Source organism: Octopus bimaculoides, chromosome 3 (genome assembly GCF_001194135.2).
Source record: "Octopus bimaculoides isolate UCB-OBI-ISO-001 chromosome 3, ASM119413v2, whole genome shotgun sequence".
Taxonomy (NCBI): Eukaryota; Metazoa; Mollusca; class Cephalopoda; order Octopoda; family Octopodidae; genus Octopus; species Octopus bimaculoides.
Window position 1 is genome coordinate 88,692,758 of NC_068983.1, and position 25,741 is coordinate 88,718,498.

At 37.0% G+C, this 25,741-nt stretch overlaps 2 protein-coding genes across 2 annotated transcripts in view; one reads left to right on the forward strand and one right to left on the reverse strand.

Moving 5' to 3' along the window:
• Positions 1 to 25,741, forward strand: part of LOC128247312 (tripartite motif-containing protein 2-like) — a 148,650-nt gene that overhangs the window by 19,625 nt on the left and 103,284 nt on the right. The gene's annotated exons all lie outside the window — the stretch shown is intronic.
• LOC106868904 (zinc finger CCCH-type with G patch domain-containing protein) overlaps positions 1 to 25,741 on the reverse strand; it is a 267,874-nt gene that overhangs the window by 19,525 nt on the left and 222,608 nt on the right. Inside the window, exon 11 of the mRNA XM_052966289.1 lies at positions 2,203 to 2,333. Coding sequence (XP_052822249.1) covers positions 2,203 to 2,333 — 131 coding nt within the window. The remainder of the gene's footprint in view (positions 1 to 2,202; positions 2,334 to 25,741) is intronic.

A 25,741-nucleotide genomic window follows, 5' to 3' on the forward strand; every position in this document is an offset into this window, starting at 1 on the left:
AGAAACTCCATAAAATGTACCCAGTGTAAGCTATGGACACATAAGAGGTGCAGCAATATCAAAGGAAGGCTAACTGGGAAGATAGTTTTTGTGTGTGGCAGATGCACAGGGGCAATAAACACTGAAATGTGCAGAAAGCAGCTTCCATCACATGCCAGGGGGAAAACTACAAGTAGTTGATAGCTTCTGTTACCTAGGTGACCAAGTCAGTAGTGGGGGTGGATGTTCTGAGAGCGTAAGTGCTAGAATAAGTATAGCCTGAGCAAAGTTCAGAGAGCTTCTACCTCTGCTGGTAACAAAGGGCTTCTCCCTCAGAGTGAGGGGTAGACTGTATGATTCATGTGTGCGAACTGCCAAGCTACACAGTAGTGAAACATGGGCTGTGACTGCTGAGGACACATGCATAAGCTTGCAAAAAATGAAGCTAGTATTACGGATTGGAGCTAGTATTACGATTTCTAACATTGACTCACATCCTATAAATAATCCCACTGAATGTAGAAACCAACAACACTTTAGAAGACACTATAGATTTTTCAAGTATAGCAATAACGATACGGGGCAGAATAGGAACTATTCTGGGAGGAAACGGGAAATTGTATGGTTGTCCCTCCATGTAAGAAATCTCCCTAAATTATTTTTTAGCATTATCGATAGGAACTTCCCACCTGGTCATAAATACCATTCCATATTTAATAGATCGTGTCTTAATTTATCCTCTTCTACCACACCCAATCTTGGATCTATCATCGCAGCAAATAACAGACTTAAACTTAGAAATAATGAAACCAATAGAGATAACCTAGCTGACCCTAACATGAAGAACAATAATAAGTACTTGGATATTAAAAATAGTAAGACTAAACCCTGAGACAAAATAAAAACATGTAATTGTCGTAATAGGGAATTTTGTCCCCTTAAAAGCTTCTGTTTAAGGAGAAATACTGTATATAAAGTCGAAGTCTCAACCCAAAATGAACCTAAAAAGATTTATATAGGTAGTACTGTTGACTTTAAAAGTAGATGTAGGGCACATATAAACTCGTTCACTAACCACGAAACAAAAAACTCAACTACACTAGCAACCTACATGAATAGATTAAAAATGAACAAAGAATTCAGTATGACTTGGTCTATGATAAGGGAAGCCACACCATATAATACACACACAAAGAATTGCGATTTATGCACGAAGGAGGTGATCCACATAATCCGAGCCAACAAATATAGTTTACTTAATAAGATATCTGACGTTATAATTACCTGTAGGCACAAATATCTTTCAGCATTTAAATTTTTCAAAACTAATTAAACTATAGGAGTCTAATTTAGCCTTGCTTCATATTATGGACTCTTCTAAAACTTTATATTATATATAGCGTCGTAATATACTTTACATTATACATAGTGTTGCAATACATTTTAGCCTTTTAACATCATATGCCTGAAGAGAATGGTCCAATCAAACATTCGATTTTTATTAAATTACTTAACCTACCATTTCTTTTAAAGTTTTAACCTTGTGATTCTATTAACTCTGATGAGAGAAATATAGAGCATTGCTATGGTTGGAGTTAGCTTGCCCATATCAACCCATATCTTTTTGAAACGGCTGTAAGACTTTACACATAGACTTTATACACACTCCAGATTCCTTAGGAATCATTTTACATCCGCTTTATCATCCTCTTCATTGATTCAAATTCGAACATTCAGACTTCGCAAGTACATTTATGGACTTAGATTTTTATGTATTTCTATTTATGAATTTTTATAGGTTTGTGAACTTTTAGTTATTTATAAATTTTCGTGTATATGTATTTATAAATTCTTATAAATTTTTTATATATCATATAGATGAATGCATCTATGTATGTACTTTGTATACCATGGAGAATTTCGTTAATATGGATTGAATGAATATATACATCGATCTTTGAATTTGTTTTCTCTCCTCCTTAATTTTATATTCCTGAAGCTCTATCAGAGTGCTATTCGGTTGAGCTGTATAAAGTGGATATCTATATCACTTATTCCTTCATTGTTCTATATATATATATATATATATATATATATATATATATATATATATATATATATATATATATATATATATATATATATATATACATACATACATATATATATATATATACAGCTGGGTGTATAGAATATGAACCAAACCTTGTAAATACTAATTACCTGTATGTTTAAAGTACGATCTGACTTCTTACTCAGCTCCTGAAGAGATATTTCTTTACAGCTTTCAGTCTTTGTACTTTTCACCTTGTTCTTTGTCTTTCCAACATTTTGGAAATGTTTTCCAACATGATCTGTGCCAAAGAGAAAACAGAATAACAGGCAATCATGAGAAGTACTTGAACATCATATGAATATTATACACACATATAAACATCATAAATTTTCTATGCTGACATGAGTCTGCCATGGAGAATATAACCACTTACAAAGAACCTCTATGATCGTATCTATAACATCTACCATGTCCAGATTTCATTTTACTATTTCTTTCTGTGTCTTCTTTGATTATCATATGTTGCAGGTACCTTTTACTACCCATTCTTAGTATTCATTCTCCATGTGCACTGTGTGTCCATAACAGTGCAGTAGTAGTGTCTTTCTGCATTGATAGATGCCTTTAATCTTTAGCTACCTTCCCAGCTGTCTTATAATGATCCTTTCATACAAGTTAATGTTGCATATCCAAATGATTATACTTGACCAATTTTTCTTTCTCAACAACTCCTACACAACAAAACCTATTTTTCATTACCACACAGCACCATATTTCTTACACATACTCCATACACATATAGATTATATCATATAAAATTTATTATTATCATCATCATCATTTAACATCCTCCTTCCATGCTGACATGGGTTGGATAGTTTAACAAGAGCTGGCCAGGCAGGAGTCTACGCCATGTTTCAGTGTCTGTTTTGGCATAGATTTTATGGCTGGATGCCCTTCCTAACACCAACCACTCTGCAGAGAAAGGATGATGTTTTTTCTTGTTGCTATCTCTTCATGTGCAATAACCAGGAGTCAGTGAAGCTAATTCTGCTGTTCCACTCTCTTGCATTTTTCTATTAAAATCATGTTTGTAATATTTTTCTCAACTGTTTAGTCGATGATGGTATGGTATTGCCCACAACTCTTTACCATTTTCAAAGCTTCCAAACAAGTGAAAGGAAGGGTCAAAGTTATTGTCAAACCAGCCATAAATACTTGCAACATACTGAACTCAGAATACAAGGTGACAAATGTTGTAAAGTACCTTATCCAATGCTCTAACAATTCTACCAATCTTCTATCACAAAAAGGCACTTTATTTTGTTAACCCTACAAAAAGATGAAAGACAAAGCTGACACCTTGATAAAATTTGAACACAAAGACAAGTGAGCTGAAATAAACATTCCAAAGCATTTTGTCCTTTTCTTAATGAATCTACCAATTTGCTGTAGATTAAGCCTTTCGTTCTCAACCAGTTCTATGTTCCTCTTTGAATGAACTAGAGACTATGGTTGTTACCATAGACAGTACCACAATACACTTAGACAGTTGAACACAACAAAAATCAAGATGAAAAACAAAAGTGTCTCTATATAGTCACCTTTTCCTATGGTAGCCATATCTATTTCATATCACTCTACCATCTTAAAAATGGAGTACATGTTAAATAATATGTAATGGCACACTATAACTGACAAATTGACTGGATGCCTTTCATCAAAGATTGCTTGATGAGGTCCAACATGAGGCTAGTCAAGACCAACACACATCAATCTGTACAACACTACAGTTACGTACCTACAGTGACCCTATGCTTTGTGGTATCTGCTATCAATCAAGTGAATAAAGCTATAGAGAGCTAAGTGTCTGGTCCACAGATATAATACAGCACTGAGTACAGGAATCAAATGCTGTACCTTCTTCTTATTCTTTTTATATTTTTACTGGCTTCAATCTATGTATTGCGCCCAAACTGGAGCAGCACCTTCAAGGATTGATCATACTGAGCCCAGTACTTATTTCAGTCTGGTACTTATCGATTTCTATTTTCAAGTCACCTAGTCATAAAGGGACACAACATAAATAACAAAACGGGTTTTAGACTGATGTAAACATAACCAGGGAAACACACACACACACACACACACACACACACACACACACACCCCAGGCTCCTGCTCAGTTTATGTCAAGCAAATTTCATTCACAAAGTATTGATCAATATGAAATTATGAAATAAGACAGTTGCACAAAGATTGAAACTAGAACTACAAGGCTATGAAGCCAACGTCTAAACCTGACAGCCATGTCCATAACTGAGGGTCAGAGAAAAAAAAAATTTTGAAGCCAGAGAACTCCCTAAAATGTCAGAAGTTAATTCTTTTTTGCCAATACAGACCATTGCTAGTTTCCTCACACTCCCTTTGTTCAAAGCCATCTGCAATTCTCTACATCCTTATAATCAATGTTTTTCAAATAATTTTTTCATCAATGAAGTCAATCATGAATTATGTCTCCTAACAGCTTGTTAATTTATTTTATTCTAAAAAACTGTTTTTTCCACAATCTTACCCATGACTATATGTGGTTTATTGTTGTAAATCTCATACATAAGCACACACACACACACAGTCCCACCCCAAACAAATGAATTAGTCAATATGTCGACCAATCTGAAATATCAAAATGTCATGCAACATGGATTCTCTCCTATCATGGGGTTGGACTCTTGGTGAATGTTACTGGTGCAATTTGAAGCCTATATAAACTATGTGATAGCAGTACTGACACATACACACATTCATATATATATATATATATATATATATATATATATATATATATATATATATATATATATATATATATATATATATATATATATACTAATGCTATGTAATAATGTATCTCTGATATCATGTGGTTGACTCTTGTTGAATGTTACCAGAGTGTGAGATAGTGTCCATATACACCCTTCTGTGAGTGTACCCCACCACCACACACACAGAAAATATATCCTGTATTTAAGAGCAACAGAATGTTACTGAGGCAAAATCTGTGGTAAGTGTATACAGACACAAATTTCATATGATAACCAGGTTACTGAATATATTTAGTGTGTGGGTGTGTGTGGGTGTGTGTGTGGGTGTAGCTATATCATCATCACCATCATCAATCAACGTCCGCTGGCATGGGTTGGATGGTTTGACTGAGTTCTTGAGAGCAAGCAGCTGCACCGGGCTCCAATCTGATCTGACAAAGTTTCTACAGCTGGATGCCCTTCCTAATGCCAACCACTCTGAGAGTGTAGTGGGCGCTTTTTATGTGCTACCAGCACAGGAACCAGTCAGGCAGGCCTGGCAACGATCACGTTCTGATAGTGCTTTTTACGTCCCACCGGCACAGGAGCCAGTCAAGGAGTACTGGCATCGGTCACGATTGGTTGGCGTTTTTACATGCCACCGGCATGGGAGCCAGTCAGGTGGACCTGACATCGACCATGTTCAGATGGTGCTTTTTACGTGCCACCAGCAAGAGAGCCAATCAGGCGGCACCGGCCCCAGCTATGATATTGGTTTTACTTGACTCTAGCAGGTCTTCTCAAGCATATCATATCACCCAATGCATCAGGGGTATTCTTAACAGGGCTGGATATTCGTGGCTGCGATTTCACAGCATATCTCCAAAGGTCCTGGTCTCCTGTCATTACCTCTGTGAGGCCCAATGTTTGAAGGTTATGCTTCACCTCTTCATCCCATGTCTTCCTGGGTCTACCTCTTCTACAGGTTCCTTCTACAGTTAGGGAGTGGCACTTCCTCACATAGTTGTCTTCATTCATACGTAACACATGGCCATACCAGCGCAGTCACCTCTCTTGTACACCACATTTGATGCTTCTTATACTCAACTTTTCTCTCAGGGCGCTTATACTATGTCGTGTATGCGCACTGCCATTACACATCCAGCAGATCACACTAGCTTCATTTCTTTCAAGCCTATGCATGTCTTCAGCATTCATGGCCCATGTTTCACTGCTGTGTAGCATAGTAGTTCACACACATACATCATACAGTCTACCTTTCACCCTGAGCGAGAGGCCCTTAGTTGCCAACAGAGGTAGGAGCTCCCTGAACTTTGCCCAGGCTATTCTTACTCTAGTTGCTATACTCTCAGAGCAACCACTCCCACTACAGACTTGGTTGCCTAGGTAGCAGAAGCTATCAACTACTTCTAGTTTCTTCTCCTGGCATGTGATGGAATCTCCAGTGTTTATTGCCCCAGTGCATCTGCCACACACAGAAGCTATTTTCCCAGTTAACCTTCCTTTGATATTGCTGCACCTTTTATGTGTCCATAGCTCACACCGGGTACATCGTATGGAGTTTCTACCCACGCCTTTTCTACAGACCGAGCAGGGCCATCTACCTGAAGGGGGTTGTGATTTGACCGCCTTCTTACTTACTAAGACTTTGGCTTTGGCTAGATTAACCCTAAGGCCCTTCGATTCTAGACCTTACTTCCACACCCTAAACTTTGTCTCCAATTCTGGCAGTGACTCGGCTATTAGAGCAAGGTCATCAGCATTAGAGGGGCTCCCAGGTGCAGCCTGTCTTGAATTCCTCTGTTATTGCCTGGAGGACTATAATGAATAAGAGGGGGTTGAGGACTGATCCTTGGTGAACCCCTACTTCTACTTGGAATTCTTCACTATACTCATTGCCAACCCTCACTTTACTGACAGCATCCTTGTACAGGGCTTGTACAGCTCTTACCAGCCACTCATCTTTCCCCAGTTTCCGCATTGACCACCAGATAAGGGATCAAGGGACCCTGTCAAAAGCTTTCTTCAAGTCAACAAAAGCCAAGTACAAAGGTTTGTCTTTGGGTAGGTATTTCTCCTGCAGTTGCCTTACCAGAAATATAGCATCAGTGGTGCTTCTGCCTGGCACAAAACCGAACTCATTTCATCTAGGCTAACTAACTAGTTGGGCTATAACCCTCTTTGTAACTTTCATCACCTGATCTAATAATTTGATACCTCTGTAGTTATTTCTATCTAAAGCATCACCTTTCCCCTTGTAGCACTTGACAATGATGCTGCTATACCAGTCATTGGGTATGACTCCTTCATAAACTATCTGATTTATGATGTGGGTGACAAGACCATAACCCACACTGCCTGATATTTTAAGCATCTCTGCAGTGATTCTTGATGGCCCAGGTGCTTTCCCTGTCTTCATATCCTTAATAGCTTGATCTACCTGGGTACTGTCGATTCGGATAGCTGGTCCCTCAATTGGCTCAACCTTTGGCAGACTCTCCTCTTCCCATTCATTCTCCACATTCAGCAGTCTTTCATAATGGCTTCTCCAAGCCTTTTTCTTTGCAGAATCATTAAATGCAAGGGCACCATCATCCATGCGGACACATTTCTCTTCTATGACATCACAGTTTTCTCTCACAAACTGTCTTGCAATCAGAAATACTTCAGTTCTCTGGTCCTCACATCGCTGAACATTGGCAAACTTCTTTTCTGCTACTCCCTTGGCTATATATTCCTGTCGCTTAGCTTCCCTTTTGGCTATCTGATACATTCTCCTGCTACCCTCACTTTTCCAGGCATTCTAAGCTTGTTTCTTTGCTCTAATGGCCCTGTCTACAGTTTTGTTCCACCACCATGTTACCCTAGGTGTGGAAATGACTTTGCACCAGCCACAGATTTGGTCTGTGGCACCCAGCAAGCTGTCTCGCAGGAAATCCCAGCTGCCTTCTATGTCACAGGACTGTAGCTCCTCCTTCCTATCATCAAATTTCTTGGTAAGGATATCCCTAAATATATGTATGAGCGTATGTATTTATGCATGAGTGTGTGAATATGTGCTTGTGACTTAAGCTAGATATAATTTAGGTAGTAGACAACCTTTTGAAGTGTAAAATAGGCACATATACATTCATGGGTGGAGAGACACATATATTTCATCAATTAATGGATGTTTCAGAAAATAATGACAATATAGGCTGTTGCTAAATCATGTTTTTGAAATGTGTGCATAGATACAGCCTCTCTCTCTGTGTCGCTCTCTCTCTCTCTCTCTCTCACACACACACACACACACACACACACACACACAGTGACATACAAATGAATATATGATACAAAAGAACACATGCACATACACACTTTGACCACCATCAAAATGCATAGATATACAGATCCAACATCATCATTATCATTTAATTTCTCAAGCCAACAGTTTTAGGAAATTTAGATATTTTACACACTATAAGATTGTATAACTGCTTGGTTAAGATAGTTAACAGCTCTAACTTGCAATGTCTTGATGTTACATTTAAAACAAAAAAAAAAGGCTTAACTACAGTTAAATGACCAAGAAAAGTAGCAATATGGTGTATGATAGACCAGTCTGACCCTAGCAAGCAAAGAACATCAGATGCTAAGAGAAGGGTGATAATGACGACAACAACAACATGATGGTGGTGGAGAAAGTGACAGTTCAAGAATATGACTTTAGAACACCCAATGACAGTCTCCAGCAAAGATTTAATAATGATTACTGTTGTTGCTATTTAATCCTCAAAACAGCTTTGACTGAACAGATCAATGATCAAAGGCACTCCAGCTGTGATTAATTCTCCCTTTTATATTAGAGACCAGACTGGTTACTAACTCTTTTCATTTCTTAAAAATAGTAGGGTTAATTTGAGAGAGATTTAACTTGTAGATCAAGCATCTTTGTAAAGGCACCTTTATTGACTTATTTAATAATAGTTTTTAAGATAAGCAAAAAGCAATACTTGACTGGTTGGTACCTATTTTATAAAACCCTGAAAGATAAGTCAAGCTGGGAATTTAATGCGACACAGTGAAATACTGAAGGCTGATCTCAAGACACTGAACCTACCTCCCGGCCTCTCCTCATAATTACTACTGTGCATTTTACAAGGATGGGCTGACTATGAAGGAGTGATGCTAGAGCAGTGAAATCTTGCTTGAATTAATTTCAACACCTCTTATTAATAACTGCATTGTTTCTTTCCAGGTAGACTGACATTTCACTGATCAAAGAAGCCTTCAAAAGTAACTAGTAGTGACTTCTCTTGAAAGTGGACAAAATTTAGCATCGTGGTGTTATCAAGTACCTGCAAGAAAAGGGTTTAGCCCCACCAAAGGCATTCATACTGACATGATTACTACATTAGGGAATAACACTTCAACTTTATCAACAGTGCAAAAGTGGGCAACTGAATTTAGGAGAGGAAGGGAGAGTCTTGAAGATGACCAAAGGTCTGGATGTCATGCACCTACCACCACTGAGGAAAATATTGATCATGTTCACCACATGGTAATGAATGACAAGTGATTGACTATAAATCAAATAGGCAATGCTATTAACATATCCTGTGAGCGAGTTGAGAATATTCTGCACAATGAGCTTGACATGATGAAGGTTTCTACTCGGTGGGTGCAACATCTGACACCTAGTCAAATGTGCACCAGGCTGATCACATCATGGGAAAATCTGACACTGTTTGAAGCAGATCTAGCTAGCTTCTTTGAATGTAACCCAGGATGAGTGTTGGTTTCATTACTTTGAGCAGAGACAGAGACAATGCATGCAGTGAAAACACCACTTTTCACACTGCTCCAAAGAAGGTGAAGGTCATTTCATCTGCAGGGAAGGTGGTGGCCTCAGTTTTTTCATTATGGAAAAGGCATTGTGTTTACTGACTATCTTCAAAAGAGATGCCAACTTGCTGAGGCAATTAAAAAAGGCTATCAAGACCAAATGCCCAGAGAGGAGCCTTGTTTCATCAGGACAATGCTCCAGCATACAAATCCTTGCTTTCAATGGCTCTTGTGTGTGACTGTGGCTTCGAACTGGTTGATCACCCTCCCTATTCTCTTGATTTGGCTCCATCTGACTATCATTTGTTCTTCAACATGAAAAAACATTTGGCTCGGAACCAGTATTGTAGTGTTGATGATGTCATATCTGCTGTCAATGATATCAATGAGAAAAGTGTGTGAACTGCAAGGGAGTCACATTTAGTCACATTCCATAACAGTATCTTGGTTAGCCATTGAATGTTTCAGCCAACCCTTATATTTACTCCAAACTACATTCCAACATCTTTGCCGAATACTTTTACTGTTTGGATCAGATAGTCTAGATCTGCTTCATTTTTTTGTATACAACTTGAAGTCATCCACATAAAGTAGGTGATTTATTCTCATTTTGGATTTGGTAAACTCATAGGCAGGCTTGGATTTTCTTAGTATAGATATATATATATATAAATTAGTACAATGATGAATATTAACAGGGAGAGTGAGTCTCCTTGAAAAATGCCCCTGCATATTTTCATGTTACCTATCAATTCATTTGCACATGTCAGTTTCACTTCCCATACTCTCATTGCTTTCTCCAAAAAGTTGTTTATCTTCTCATTGCCATAAGCCTTTCTGTAATCTATCCATCCAACAGCTAAATTCTTCTTCTTTACTCTCACACCCCATTTGATATTCTACTAGCTATATATAGCAGATTAGCAGTTTCTCCTTGATTTCATCTTACATCCTTTTTGTTCCTCTGGAAATAGATTCTCCTTTTCCAGAAAATTATATACTTCATCTGCTATGAGGCCAGTTGATAGTTTCCAGAGTAATGGTAAGCAAATAACAGGTCTATAATTGCTGACTTCCCCTCTCTTTTCTTTGTCCTTCTGTATCAGCACTCTGCTTCCTTTTGTCATCCATCTTGGTGTTCCATTTTCTATGTAGTCAATAAAAAAAATGATAGTATATAACTGTATATTTGGGAGATTCTTCAGCCAGAAACCCTGGACACCATCTGGTCCAGGGGCTTTCCAGACTGGTATTTTCTTAATCATCTCTATTACTTCCTTATCCATGATTGTTAATTTTGGCACAAGGCTTGAAATTTGGAGGAGGTTAGTCAATTACATGACCCCTCACTGGTACTTTATTTCACCGACCCTGGAAAGATGAAAGGCAATGTAAAGAGCCAGAACAAATATTACAAGGTATTTTTTTCCCCACACTCTAACAATTTTGCCAGCTAGCCACATCATCATCATCATCATCGTTTAACATCCGCCTTCCATGCTAGCATGGGTTGGACGATTTGACTGAGGTCTGGTAAACCAGATGGCTGCACCAGGCTCCAATCTGATCTGGCAGAATTTCTACAGCTGGATGCCCTTTCTAACGCCAACCACTTTGAGAGTGTAGTGGGTGCTTTTATGTGCCATCAGTACACGAGGGCCAGTCACACGGTACTGGCAATGGCCACACTCAAATGGTGTTTTTTACATGCCACCTGCACAGGAGTCAGTCCAGCAGTACTGGCAATGGCCTCGCTCGAATGCTTTTTCACGTGTCACCGGCACAAGTGCCAGTAAGGCGATGCTGGTAATGATCACACTCAAATGGTGCTATTTACGCGCCACTGGCACAGAAGCCAGACAGCTGCTCAGGCAATGATCCCACTCAGATGGTGCTATTAGTGCTCCACTGGCACAGGTGCCAGTCATCGAATTTGGTTCAATCACGATTTCGATTTCACTTGCCCCAACAGGTCTTCGCAAGTCGAGTTTAGTGTCCATTGAAGGAGAGGTGCTAAATAATAACTGTTTCTAATTCAAGCATAAGGCTTGAAAGTTTGAGGGAGTGGATTAGACAAGTTTATCAACCCCAGTACTTGACTGATACTTTATTTTGTTGACTCTGGAGGGATGAAAGGCAAAACTGACTTTGGTAGGATTTGAACACAGAATGTAAAGTGCCAAAATAAAATTGTATGTCTGGAGTTCAAATCCAGCTGTCTTTCATTCTTCCAGTGTGAATAAAATAAAGTACCAGTCAAAAGCTATGATTAACCCTGCACATCAAATTTTTCTCAGACTTTGCAACTATGTTAGAAACAACAACAACTGTATTAATATTGCCACTCAAAATCAAAGTCTTAGCACCATCAAAAATGACATAGACAAAATGTATAAGATATATAGAACCTATGAAAAAGGTATTGACAAATCATCTTTGGTTGCCCAGTAATGGTAAAAGATATTCTTTCACTCAATAATAATAATAATCCCCATATAGATAACAGCAGCAAAACTAGAAAGCTGAACACTGCCAGTCCATTTTCTCTGGCTATAGAAAGTACTCTAAACAATAACGACAACAGCTACATCACCATGACTACACAGCACAGTCACAACAAGGACAAAAAAAAACAACAACAACAGCAGCAACAACAATCACAGAAAGAAGAACAATGACAACAAAGCCACTGTGGCTACAGGAAATAGCAGAAGTAGCCAAAACAATGAAAATAACAATGTCAAAAGGAGCAATACAATTTATAACAGGGAGACCACCACCATCACTGACTGTAACAAGACTAGCAAATAATATTAATACAAATAATAATACGTCCTGGGTATGGCATGAAACTGCATCCTGTTGTAACATCTCAACAGAGGAAGAATAAGGTTACCCTTAACTACAACTATCTTCAGGTCACCGTTGAGCATGGTGTAGTGTCTGTAAGCCCACCCCAAGAAATACCAGGTTGGTGCCTGGTGGGGTTAAGTCTGTCTCATGGGGTAAGGGTGCCCCTTTAGCCTTGGTTGGCAACCTCTCTAGAGATGATGTCTCAATAAAAACACCAGTGGTGGTATCACCTCATTACCAGAATCCTCATGAGTAAAAATGTCAAACATAAATGTATTAAACAATGGCATGAATGAGGTTGGAATTGATAACAGTGTATACAAAGGTTGGTAGGGACTCACTGAGCTTTGGTCAGCAACCCACCTTGTGATGGTGTGATAATAAAAATACTGGTGATTGCATAAAAATACTGGTGACTGCACAAATATTACCTTTAAATAAGTGATGTCAAAATCAAATAATAATGACAACTGCACTAACAGATCCAGAACTGTCAACAGTGAAGGTGTCATGCACAGCAGGCAAAGAGTGTCTGATCAAGTTCCAGCTGGTCATTATCAAGCCATTGATCAGGACCAGAATCACAATCAGAAGTTCAAAAGGCAAAAATTGAAATGGGAGGACGAAGTAAACAAGATTGTAATTGAATGTTGGCTGAGAAGTGAGCCAAATAAAAAAGGTTTCATGAAATGAATGAAAAGAATATGGGATGAAAAAGGAGTTTCTGAAGCATCCACCCAGCAATTGATAGACCAGGCAAGGGCAATTCACATGAACAACTGGAATACAAGATTAGAAGTTGAAGAAATTTGGAGAAGAATAAAAGAAAGAACCAGGAGAAGTGAAACAGCAGCAGTAGAAAGTGGTAATGAAGGAGTAAGAGATGAAAAGAAGGAAAAAGAAGGAAATCAATGTGTGCCTGAGATTACTGATGAAGTACATAGTAAGCATGATCTAGTTGAACAAGTGACAGTAAATGCTGCACAAGACTTGAATGATGAAGAGAAGGAGATTCTAGAAATATTGCAAAGTAAAATGTGTGCTGGGAACAATGAAGTACCACCAAATGTAAGATATATGGACAGAGGAAAAGTAAGGAGAGCCACAGGTAAAGTAAATGGCATTTTGAGCATGGTTACAACAGAAAACATGAGTGAAACAAACCAGCTGATCATAGCTGCTGCTAATGTTATAGCTGACATATTAGGACACAAGTGGAAAACTGAAGAAATGAAAGGAAATGAAAAGAAAGAACCAAACCGGAGGAAAGGAATATGAATAAAGTTAGAAAGAACAAGAGCAATTGAATAGGATTACGAGAGGAGAGCTCAAGAATGAAGTAGTAATCAGAAATTTGAATGGAGAGTACAGGCTAGAAGAGAGGGATAAGTAAACAGTATATGAAGAATTGTCACAAAGAGTGACAGTGTTAAAAGCCAAACTGAAAAGAATTGATGCTAGATACAAAGGTTTTCAACAGAATAGACTGTATCAATCAAATAGAAAGTATCTTTTTGAGGAAATAGATGGGTAACGGCATCAGGAACTAATTCCTGATGCAGAAGAAAGTAAAGTATTTTGGGAAGAACTTTGGAACAAATCAGTGAGACATAAAGTGAAGAGTGGCTAACACAGGTGGAGAGACAGCTTGCAACTGTGCCAAGACAAAAGAACATCAGAATTTATCTTGATTCAGTGAAACTGAAGTTTAAAAAAATAGCAAATTGGGAAGGACCTGGTCCAGATGGAGTACAAGGTTGTTGGCTCAAGAATTTTACACAGTTGCATGAAAGGACTGTGGTATAAGTATTTGGGAATACTGGAAGCAAATGAAATAAAAAATGAACAGATAAAAAAAATTACAAGTAGGGTGTATACAAGGAGAGTGAGAAAAATATTACAGTCAAAGTTGAATTAAAAAAATGTTATTGAAGGAATAAATGCAAGAGCAGTATCAGTAATCAGATATGGAATTGGAATTGTAGTTGGACCAAAAACGACATACAGAAACTTGATAGAAAAACTAGAAAGCTGTTGATAATGTATGGAACCAACCATCCGAAAACATTGCTGTGTGTACAGATGGAAAGCAAAAGCCTACAAGAATATTTACAAAACAGCACAGAGAAATCACTAAAGACAGTGAATAAGGAACAGGTGATCAAGTATGGAATAGGAGAAAAGGACAAGAATGAAATTCAAAGAGAGCACGTAAAACAAATTGAAGAGAAACCTTTGCATGATCAGTTTTGTGAAGTTGCTTACTAATTGATCTATCCTGCCCATTTGATTCCAAGAATGCAAAGAAAGAGGATGAAAAACCGAAACAAAAAATACAATTCCTTAAAATCTTAAATTACAAGAATTTGAAGTATGAAAACTGTAAAGGTTGTGGTTGTAATCATTAGTGCATTGTGAACTGTAAGTAAAGTTATAGACAAATGGTTGAAGGAGATTGAAATAGAGTGTCCTGTAGACCTGCTACAGAAAGCTTGCCTCTTAGGGACAGTAAAGAGTATCAGGAGGGTTTTAAGCACTTGAAAGATTACTAAAAGCTAGAGGATGCTTAAGTTACAGGTAGTAACCTGCTACCCACATAAATCCTACAAGGGATGCAAATGAACCTCAGTGAAATCATCAATAATAATCATAGTAATTATTATTGGGTGAGAGAGTAATGCATGCCATCAAAGTGACACTGGGGTACAAATATATGAAGCCCAAGATACCCATCATGACTACCTGTCTGATAAGGGTACACAAGGCACATGCATCACAACCATACATGTGCAACATGGTAACCACATATTAAAATAAACAGCACATGACCATGCAGGTGGGGCCCAGTTAGCATTTTCTTCATGTCAAGTAGCCCATCCTGTTCAAAAGATCCCTGAATAAGGTTTGTTTAAGGATGATGAACAAAATACCCATGTTTCCAGAGGTGAATTATTCAAACTCCAAAGAATTCATCTTATCACATGGCTATGATGCTCCCCCACTACTCCTGCTCATGATCAGAGATGCACATATTGTCAGCCAATAAGGGACATGCTCAACTGGTTAAGGTCAAGCAACTGACAAGCAAATCTGTGGTATTGAGCAGAATATATACCAAGACAAAACATGTACATAACACTTCCAATCAGTTAAGATCAGAAGCCATGAGAGCCACTGCCCGGTGGTATATAGTTGTTGTTGTTGTTGTTGTTGTTATTATTATCGTTGTTGTTATTATTATTATTATTATTATTATTATTATTATTATTACTATTAATGCCAGGTTGCTTGAGTGCAACTGGTAACATGTAGCCTAGTACAATCTGTCATTTGGTTAAGTTGTCAGTGACTAAACTGGCAACTCCATGAAGCTTGCTTGGTGAGGAGGATGATCTTTGAACACCCTCATCATCATCTAGCATCTGCTTTCCATACTGGCATGGGTTAGATGTTTGACTGAAACTGGTAAGCTGTAGGGCTACAGCAGGTTCCAAACCCAATAAAGGTCTGAGGAACTCAGAAGAATCAATGACAATCTAAAAACTTTATAAAATCTGTAGCTGCAGAGTATAAAATATTGAATTGGTGACCCGCACAGGATAGTTCACTTCAATTGTAAGGTTTGAGGGCCCCTTAAAGTCATTTATGCCACCTTCTAGATATGGTGTCTCAAAGAAGAAAAACACCGGTCATGGTGGAACCTTAAAATGACCAACCTCAGTGAGTGTAAAGAATCAAAACATTTGTTTACACAAAGACATGAATGGCGCTGGAGCCTCTAGTGAAGGTGCCTCATCTAGAAGGTGTACTGTGGGTGAACAACACAGGCTTGGTCATCATCATAATATTGCTAGAATGAAGTGAAGTGTTATTTTAGAAGCAAACCTGTAAATGAAAATGGTGTCGAAATTAGGGGACATAGACAAAGGATGTTATGAGTATGGCAGGAGACAGGGCTCTTTGAATCAACTGAACAAAGGATTTGTAATCAGGCAAAAGCAATAAGCAAAAACAGATGGCTATCTGAGATGAAGATGGAGATGATAAAGGAGAAAGATAAGCCAGGAGGGTGTGGAAGATATAGAAGATCAGGATCTTGAAAATTAAATTGGAGATGAGAGTATGAAAAATGGTGGAATCCAACAGGGTGAGGCGAACTGAATACTCAAGAAGATGCAGGAGGTGATGTTAACATCAATGAACTGAAGGACATATCAGAAAAAGATAGACAGATGATTATTAATATATTGAAGATCTCTAAATCAGGAAGCAGTAATCCAAAATATTTTCAAAAAGTGAATCAACGTCAGTTACAAGAAATAACTAACAATGTAAACAACATTCTAGACAAGGTGTCAACTAGAACTATCACAGAAACCAACAATCTCATCAGTGCTGTACATGTCTACATTGCTAAAGAGTTAGGTTTGAAACAAATTACACAAAAGCAGATCAAGGAACCATGATGGAAAAGCAGAACATTAATATTCTGGAAAGGGAAAACAAAGGTGATTTAAGAAAAAGAGGAAAGATTGATTTGGTTTTGTTTTATAGTTTTGCTCAATACTTTTAATCAAAGATAGCTGTATGTAGTTCAATGTATTCCAGATTGAGATACATAAAGACAAAAATGATAGATAAGAGATAAAACTTGTGACAAGTGCATAACAAGGAATATAGCTTTCAGAGATATTTTTCTCTTCAGACTGCACCTTTAGTACTACATATGTAGACTTTACACCATCTTTAAACTCAATGACTTCAAACAATCCAATACCAGAAAACATTATTCATTTCATGGTTCACAAAATAACCACAGAATTTCCATGGGTACAGCATGTACAATATAATAAAGTGTACAATTACACACAAATGACAACAGGAGAGAGTACAACAGTGTCAAAAGTGGATAGCCAAGCACAGAACCAGATATGGAAAACAAACCCCTGCTATTTCAGTCAAAATGCTGACAGCTAATCCTAGTAGACATTGTGACAACTAAATGGGTGTGTTATGAAATTGGACGAGATGTGGGTAAGAATATCTTTATGAGTAGGAGGATTAAGGAGGGATCTACACTTATTTTTGCTTTGATTTTACCTGAAATCAGACTCTTAAAATTCAACCCTTCTCAAAAAGAAAAACAGTTTGGCATCACTGCAATTACTCCACCATCTCCACAAATCTCTTCTATCCACCCTCCAACAGTTTATATGGTCAGTAAGGGGAAGTGGAAGAAACAAGCGTTGGCCAGATGAAAGTATTGTATTTTGTTGAAATTGTAGATGGAAACTACTGCCATTAGCAAAGGTTGGTAAAAGAGAAAGATCAGCTAACAATTTTTTCATGACATGTTATTGTTTTGTTTCGCTATTCATTCAGACAGACAGACAAACAGACAAGCAGAGAAAGGGAGTGTGTGTGTGTGTGTGTGTCGCAGAGTCAGTAGATTGCTAGACAAAATACTTAGTTCCTTTATGTTACGAGTTCAAATCCCACCTAGGTTTATTTACTTTTGATTATGTCTCTTATATTACAAGTTCAATTCCCACCTTGGTTTATATACTTTTCATTCTGAGGTTGATAAAATAAATACTGAGGGTTGAATTCAGAACATAAAGACACATAATCAAATCTCAAAAGGTATTTTGTCTGGCAATCTATTGACTCAAGCATACACAAATAAATAGCAAATATGTTATTCTTTTACTGATGTCTGTCTATGCTTAGAAGTTCTGTAGAAAGAGAGTGCTATCAAAGCACAGCCATTTACAACTAGAATCTCTCTCAGAAATTGTTCCCTGAATTTGGTTCTAGCTCTGAGGCATTGTGGATTGAAAATGCTGCTATCTACCCTAAACTGAATGTGCACACCTTTGACAGCATCTCTGAATTCCACTTACAGCATGTCTGATAAAAAGAAAGTAAACAAGACAGGGGCATTTACACAGGCCTACTTGGTTCCATTCTTTTCAAGGAATGTATCAGAAGCTGAATCATCTTCCATCATGGAGGCCATCACACTATTGTGAAATGATCTTATTACACTATCTTTTGGGGGGCACCCAAACTTAAACCTTTGGTTTGGTTTACCATATCAAAGGCTTTTATTAAATCAACGAAGACCATATACAGTCCTAGTTCTGCTCTCTAATTTTCTCCTAGACCTGATGTGATGCAAATATCATAGCAATTGTTCCTTGACCATCATGGAAACTGCATTGTAGTTCAGGGTGCACAGTGTTTATTAGGTGAAGAATGATCCTGTTGAGCGTGACTCTGGTGAGTATTTTACTGGCAACAGAAAGAGGTGATATGCCATGATGGTCATCACAGCAGAACTTGTAACCTTTTTGTTTGTATAGATGTACTGTAGAAATGTCTTCATAGTCCTGTGGGACAACACCTTGAAAAAGCTTAGTGAGTTTTTGTAACAAAGTGGGTCCTGCCATGCTTGTAGACTTCACCTGACAGGCTGCCAGAGCCTGGTGATTTCCCATAGAACAGCTGCTTTATGGCTCTCATCACTTCTGACAGGAATGCTTCTAAGTCAAGCTGATCTAAGATATGTTGTGGGAGGGAATCAATGATGTTTACTGTTGGTTTACAACCATGCTGAAGTGCTCTACCCACCAAGAGAGGATATCATTCTTCTCTGTAAGAAACTGGGTCCCTGCCTTGAGACCCTCAAAGAAGTTCTTCATGTCATGTCTGTCAGTAGCTGCCTGTAGTTCAGCAGCTTTGTTTTCTAGCCACTGGTTCTTCATGACTCTCAGTCTGGTCTGCAGGGCATGTTTTGCCTGACGGTACCTGACCTTAGTTTTTGCTGATGACTTGGCAGAAATGTGTTCCAGCATCATGTCAATAAGCTTTGCAATGTCCTGATTGTTCTCACCAAACTAGTCCTCATGTCTGCACTTGGCAAAGCCAATTATTTCAGAGGCTGTCTCATATAACTGGCTTCTGGTTGAGAAAGACTAAGGTTTGTACCAGTGAGCATTTGGATAGCCAAAACAGGATCCCATTGTCATAGTAAACAATATCCCTCTAAATGCTGTATCAAATTCTGCAACCTGGAAAGCATCCAGTCAAACAGTACCCAACTTGATGAAAAGATCATCAAATGATTGTCTAAAACATGCTCAGCTTTCAGTAGACTCCAGCACATTTTGCAGAGGGATCATGGCATCTACCTGGCCACAAAGATAAAAATGTACCAGGTGGTAGTGCTTACCTCTCTCCTATATGTCTGTGAAACATGAACACTCTATGGTGCCATATTAAATAGTTAGACTTGTTCCATTTTCACTGCCCTCTTTCAATTTGCAACATCAAGTAGAACAAAGTTTGCAACACAATTGTTCATGCAAGATGTGACTTTCTAGGCATAGAGAATTTTCGCATTAAAGCACGGTGAGGTGGGTTAGCCGTATGGTACACATGGAAGACACTCCTTCTGTGGTCAGCTTAGATCCAGTGCCAGGCACCCAGGTCACCTACTGCCTGCATTATAAGAACACACTAAAGACTTGCTTCAAAGTCTGTTGGATAAATCTGAAGACCTGAGAGTTAGTAGCACTGAAAAGAGTCCAGTGGAGAAGCTCATACTACCAAGCTATTTCCAGCATTGAGGCAGTTAGGATCAGTATCTAGCATAGAGCCAGGTCCAATCTGCCCTCCGACAATGCTGACCACCACTGTGACATTTGCAACAAGATCTACAAATCCCGAACAGGTCTATATTCCCACATCAGATGACATTGAACCAAGAACATTGTACAGCTGTGTCCTGCTGAACCCTCATTTATTGAAGCTATGAGAGAGAGAGTCCACATATTGAGAGAGAAACATACATACTCCCATACATATATTTAAATAAATGGATATTAACTTCTCTTTCAAGTATACTTTGTTGAAACCAAGAGTTGGAACTGTACAAAAGTCTGTCAAATGTGTGTTTGTGCATTTGTGTGTGTGTGTGTGTGTGTGTGTGTGTGTGTGTGTGTGTGTGTGTGTGTGTATGTGTGTGTGTGAGCATGCATGCATGTGTATGTATGCAAACACACACACACACACAAACAGGCACAGGCATATTGTTAGAAAGTGTGCTTTGTGACCATATGACCTCCACTTCAATCCCATTGCACAATACATTCAGCAAGTGCTTTCTACTATAGCCCCAGGCCAACCAATGGCTTGTGAATGAATTTGCTAGACAAAAACTGCATGAAAACTGTCATATATATATATAAACAGAGAAAGAGACAGACAGACAGACATACAGGGCAAGAGAGTTAAAAGATGTGTGCAATAAATTCTTATTTTATTGAACTTGAGTTTCTTCCTTCAAGTTAAGATAAAATTTCAATGAATTAAGCATTCATTATTTTTGGCATTCAATGCATCATTTTTTAAGTTACTTATCCAAATTCATGACATTAACCCTTTTGAGTTGTTGCTCTTAGCTCTTTTAAATATACAGATCAATGTCTGTAAAATTAGTCTCTGGATTGAACCATTCAGTTTTGTTGTTATTTAATCTGTCAGGAGTCTCTCTTCTCTCTTTTTCAGAGGTGAGCAACATTAGATGAAACCTAATTAAAATGTTAACAAGCATGTGCCAAGGCACAATTCATTTACATAATAATGCAAGGTTGACAGCCCATCAATGATTATCTGTATGTATGTATGTATGTATGTATGTATGTATGTATGTAAGGTATATCTATCTATCTATCTATCAAGAGAGAGAGAGAGATAACACAACAGTAAATTACTGGTTATGTTATGCAACTGATCAACAACTTACCATCAGTTTCACACAAAATATTGTCCTTGACAATATTGACAATTCTTGAGACATGCTGGCCAAAGCTACTTTTGGCTGGCATGTCTGAAGAGTCATCAATAGTTGGCATGTAACAGACAGTAACATTCTGACCAGTTATCTATCATAACCTGTATTATAATGCTTCATGATACACAAAAATATAACTGCTCTATTACTCATACTGAATATGCTTTTTTCTGGCTTAAGGACAACTAGCCTGGTTATATATTTATGTATACATGTATGTAGGTATAAAATGATGATATACCATAAATCCTTGAGTATAGTCCGCCCTTGAGTATAATACACAGGGGATTTTTAGGGGGCTGTACCTCTGAAAAACCTAAACCTTGTGTATAATACGTACCCCTTCTCTAACTTGAGTCAAGGAGGTCTATATAACGTCCTTGGTTTGTAAACATATATATGGTAACATCCTTTATTATTATTGTAAATATAACATAATGCAAATGTGTAGCTTTTTTGTGCACTTTGTTTGCAGAATATATAGAAATAGCAGTAATAAAGTCAGTGAAAAATAAATATTAAATAAATTGCCTTTACATATTTATCATTATCAGTTACAAGCCCGACATCACAAAATGTGTCTGAATAATCATTGCTGGACAGCAAATAGAAACTCGAACATTGCTTAGAAAATATTTTTCATTTTTAACCTTGTTTATAGTATACACTAGTGATTTTGACCTTTAAAATTTGGGGAAAAAATGTGGATTATACTCGAGGATTTATGGTGTGTGTGTGTGTGTGACTGGGTGTAGTTTTTAGAAAAAGAAAAGAGCAGTGTGAAAACAGTCTGACTACGATATGGTCATACTAATAAATGTTGCCACATAACTACAAGTCTTTTTTTAAATGACTGATAAACTTATATTCATCAGATGTGCAAGTTACATATATGTCTTCTGTCTTTTATCTTTTACTTATTTTAGTCATTAGACTACAGCCATATATATGTGTGTGTGTATGTGTGACATGCAGAAACAATAAGATATCTACAAAATACACGTACATGCATACACACATAAAAATACAAACACTAGGATGGTTGTGTTGTAAAGTAGCTCGTTCTGCAATCTTGTGGTTCCAATCTCAGTCTCACTGCATGGCACCTCACAGTCTCAGATCCCATTTAAAAGGTCATGGGCACTGTCTTCCCTCTTCTCTCTAAACCATAAACAAGCATACACACACACATATGCATATTTATACACACATACACACACACACACACACACACACATACATACATATATATACATACATATAAAAATTTTGAGTTAGCGGTTATGCAACCATCTAAGAGATAAATGTATCCATATTACCTCACTATGTATAGGCTTTGCTATAAGGTTAACAGTAGTTGGTAATTTAAATGGTAAAACCGTGGTTTAATATATTCGGATACGAAAAAGAAATGGAGCAACAATTAATTAACAATTAGAAGTTGATCATTGGTATTAAAAGGTCATAGTTTAATTGTAGTTCAAGAACATTTACAGCTGTTTCAGTTTGTTATTTCAAAGTAAATTTGCATTTATCTCATTCCATTTAACAAACATTGTCAGAATGATTTAGAGTTTAACAGAGGAATATAGATAGGAGAAAAAGGAAAATGAAAAAAAAATGGAAAAAAGGGAAAAGTTCATTAAGTCTTTAGGCTTACATTTTTGTGCCCTTTTACGTTTCTTGTATATGTACGTTCCTTCAATTAGATGAATGGAGCAATAAGTGGGGAAGTGACTAGTTGACTGGCGATGTTAGTTGAAGGAGTTATATCTGGTAGTAATATCTGGTGTTAATTGTAAGAAATAGCGCTGCTTGCGACTGCTAGATAAGTCCCTATGATTACAAATAATACCTTTGTTAAATTCTAAGGATGCTTTTAAGAAGTTAGTGCGATATAATGTATAAATTTATGTTGCATAAAAGGTATAATAAATATATAAATAAATAAATAACATGTTGTTATGTGTGGTGCGGGTTATCTACTCATTAATATAACTAAAACCAATACAGTTGGCTAGGATAGGTTAAATCACTCGTTTAATCATGTTTATGTTAGTGGCCACCCTAGCAATTGGTATGTTAGTCAGTGATCTAACTTTAAAGTGAATATGATATATAGAATTATATGTCCAAGTGTACAATGTAGATTTAAGATAGATAATTCAGTTAATCAGGGTAATTTAATTTAATTGAGATGTAATGTTAAACCATGCTCTGTAGTAAGTGGGAGGGTTAGGGGAGGTAATCAGATGTTAGGCAGGTCAGCTAGTAACCTGTAATATTGGTATTAGTGGTATTTAGAGAATAAGAATTTATCTTTATGTAAACATGTTGTATTTTTCTTGTCTCGTTTATTATGCAATTCTGATTTGGCCATTAAAATGATGAATTTCTCATTTATGCATAAATTACAGTGCTTATTTTAACGGTTATATGAAGATGTTCTGGCTAGGATATGCTGTTCCAATCTATAATTGATGTTATTATCTTTAAGTTCCCAGATGTAACTACTTAATCCGGTAGAGTTAGTCTTACTTCTATTTATGAAACTTGAGTGATGGGAATTATATCTAAGTTTCATTTCATTTTTAGTTGCTCCTATATAAGTTTTCTTGCAATTATTTGAGAATACATCACATTCGTAGATTACATTTTTAGTTTTACATTTATTCAAGAATTCACTATGCTGGATCCGTGAACTCCATAGTGATGTCAAAATAATTGGGGGTGTCCTTCTTTACCCATAGTTTGTTATCGAATTGGTGCTTTTAGGTGTATTATTTTAATTCTTATTGTTATAACGAAAATGTAAGCCTAAAGACTTCATGAACTTTTTTCCTTTTTCTTTTCATTTTCCTGTTTCTTCTATCTATATTTCTCTGATAAACTCTAAATCATTCTGATGATGTTTTTTAAATGGAACGAGATAAATGCAAATTTATTTCAAAATAACAAACTGAAACAGCTGTAAATGTTCTTGAACTACAATTAAACTATGACCTTTTAATACCAATGATCAACTTCTAATTGTTAATTGCTGCTCCATTTCTTTTTCTTATCTGAATATATATATATATATATACACTCACACACACACACATCAGATGTATGTGTGTTTGTGTGAGTGTGAGAAAAGCAATAGAAATATGTTGATCATAAGGGAGTAAAGCAAGTGAATGAGTGAAAAAAATTTTTTTTCTCAAAGCATTATATTTATACAATTAAATCTAAATTTATTAAATATTTCATATTTTGTTCTGTATCTATAAACAATATGTCTGCATTATTGTACTTCATTGGAATAGACTAACAGAAAGACAGTAGATAATGTTTTTTTTTTATAAATAGCATATTCAGATTATTGTCTCCATTCTAAATTATGTTAAGAAAGATAGATTAAGGGAGTAAGAGAAAGACAAACAGAAAAAAAAAAATATTGGAAATAATTCAATTCATGTTCTTTATTTGCCAAGGGCAAGGCAAACTGTTCAAGTTCAAATTCAGGTGGTGTGGAAAGTATTCTGTTTTCAGGTTCTTTCTTGATATCAGACACAGAATGTGTCTTATATATATAGGTAAAAAGGATAAAAATTATATATGTACGTTTGTTTCTTTCTTATGAAATACTATCAAGCATTGGAAAAACAGGCTCAAAGGCCAGGGTGCTTCTGGCTGACAAGAAACATGTCAAAACACCAGTCTCCTAGAATCCCTTGCACTGATGAGCCAAGTGTGCTATGAACGCACTGTCATAAAAGAGAAAAGTTGTTTTCCTGTGACATATACAATAGTGACTAGCATATTTGTATTTAAATCTTCCAGAACATATCAAAAATAAATCTACATATCATTTCAGATCTCACTTTACACAGTGCAAATAATGATTTTATGTGTGTATGTATGTATGTATGTATGTATGTATGTATGTATGTATGTATGGGGGTCTTATATAAGAATTTATGGAATAAAAAAGGAGCACTTGAGTGTAAAGTGGAGTGTATGTATTGATACAGTCCTCATGTAAACTAGAACATTATATTTCATAGTTTTATATCTGAATTATTCCACCCAACAAATACATTCCCGCCCCCACATAACATTCACACATATACACACACATTAAAACACATATGCCTACATAAATAGACACAGACATGTATATGTAAGCAAGTAAACATGAATACAGACACACTAGTACACATACTAGCACACAGAGGAACAGACAGCTATTCACAAATGCACACAGAGTAATGCATACATGTGTAAGCCATACCAATGCAGCAGCAGTGTTCATACAGAATCTGACACTTAATGATGACATCACTGTAACTAGGAAACAGA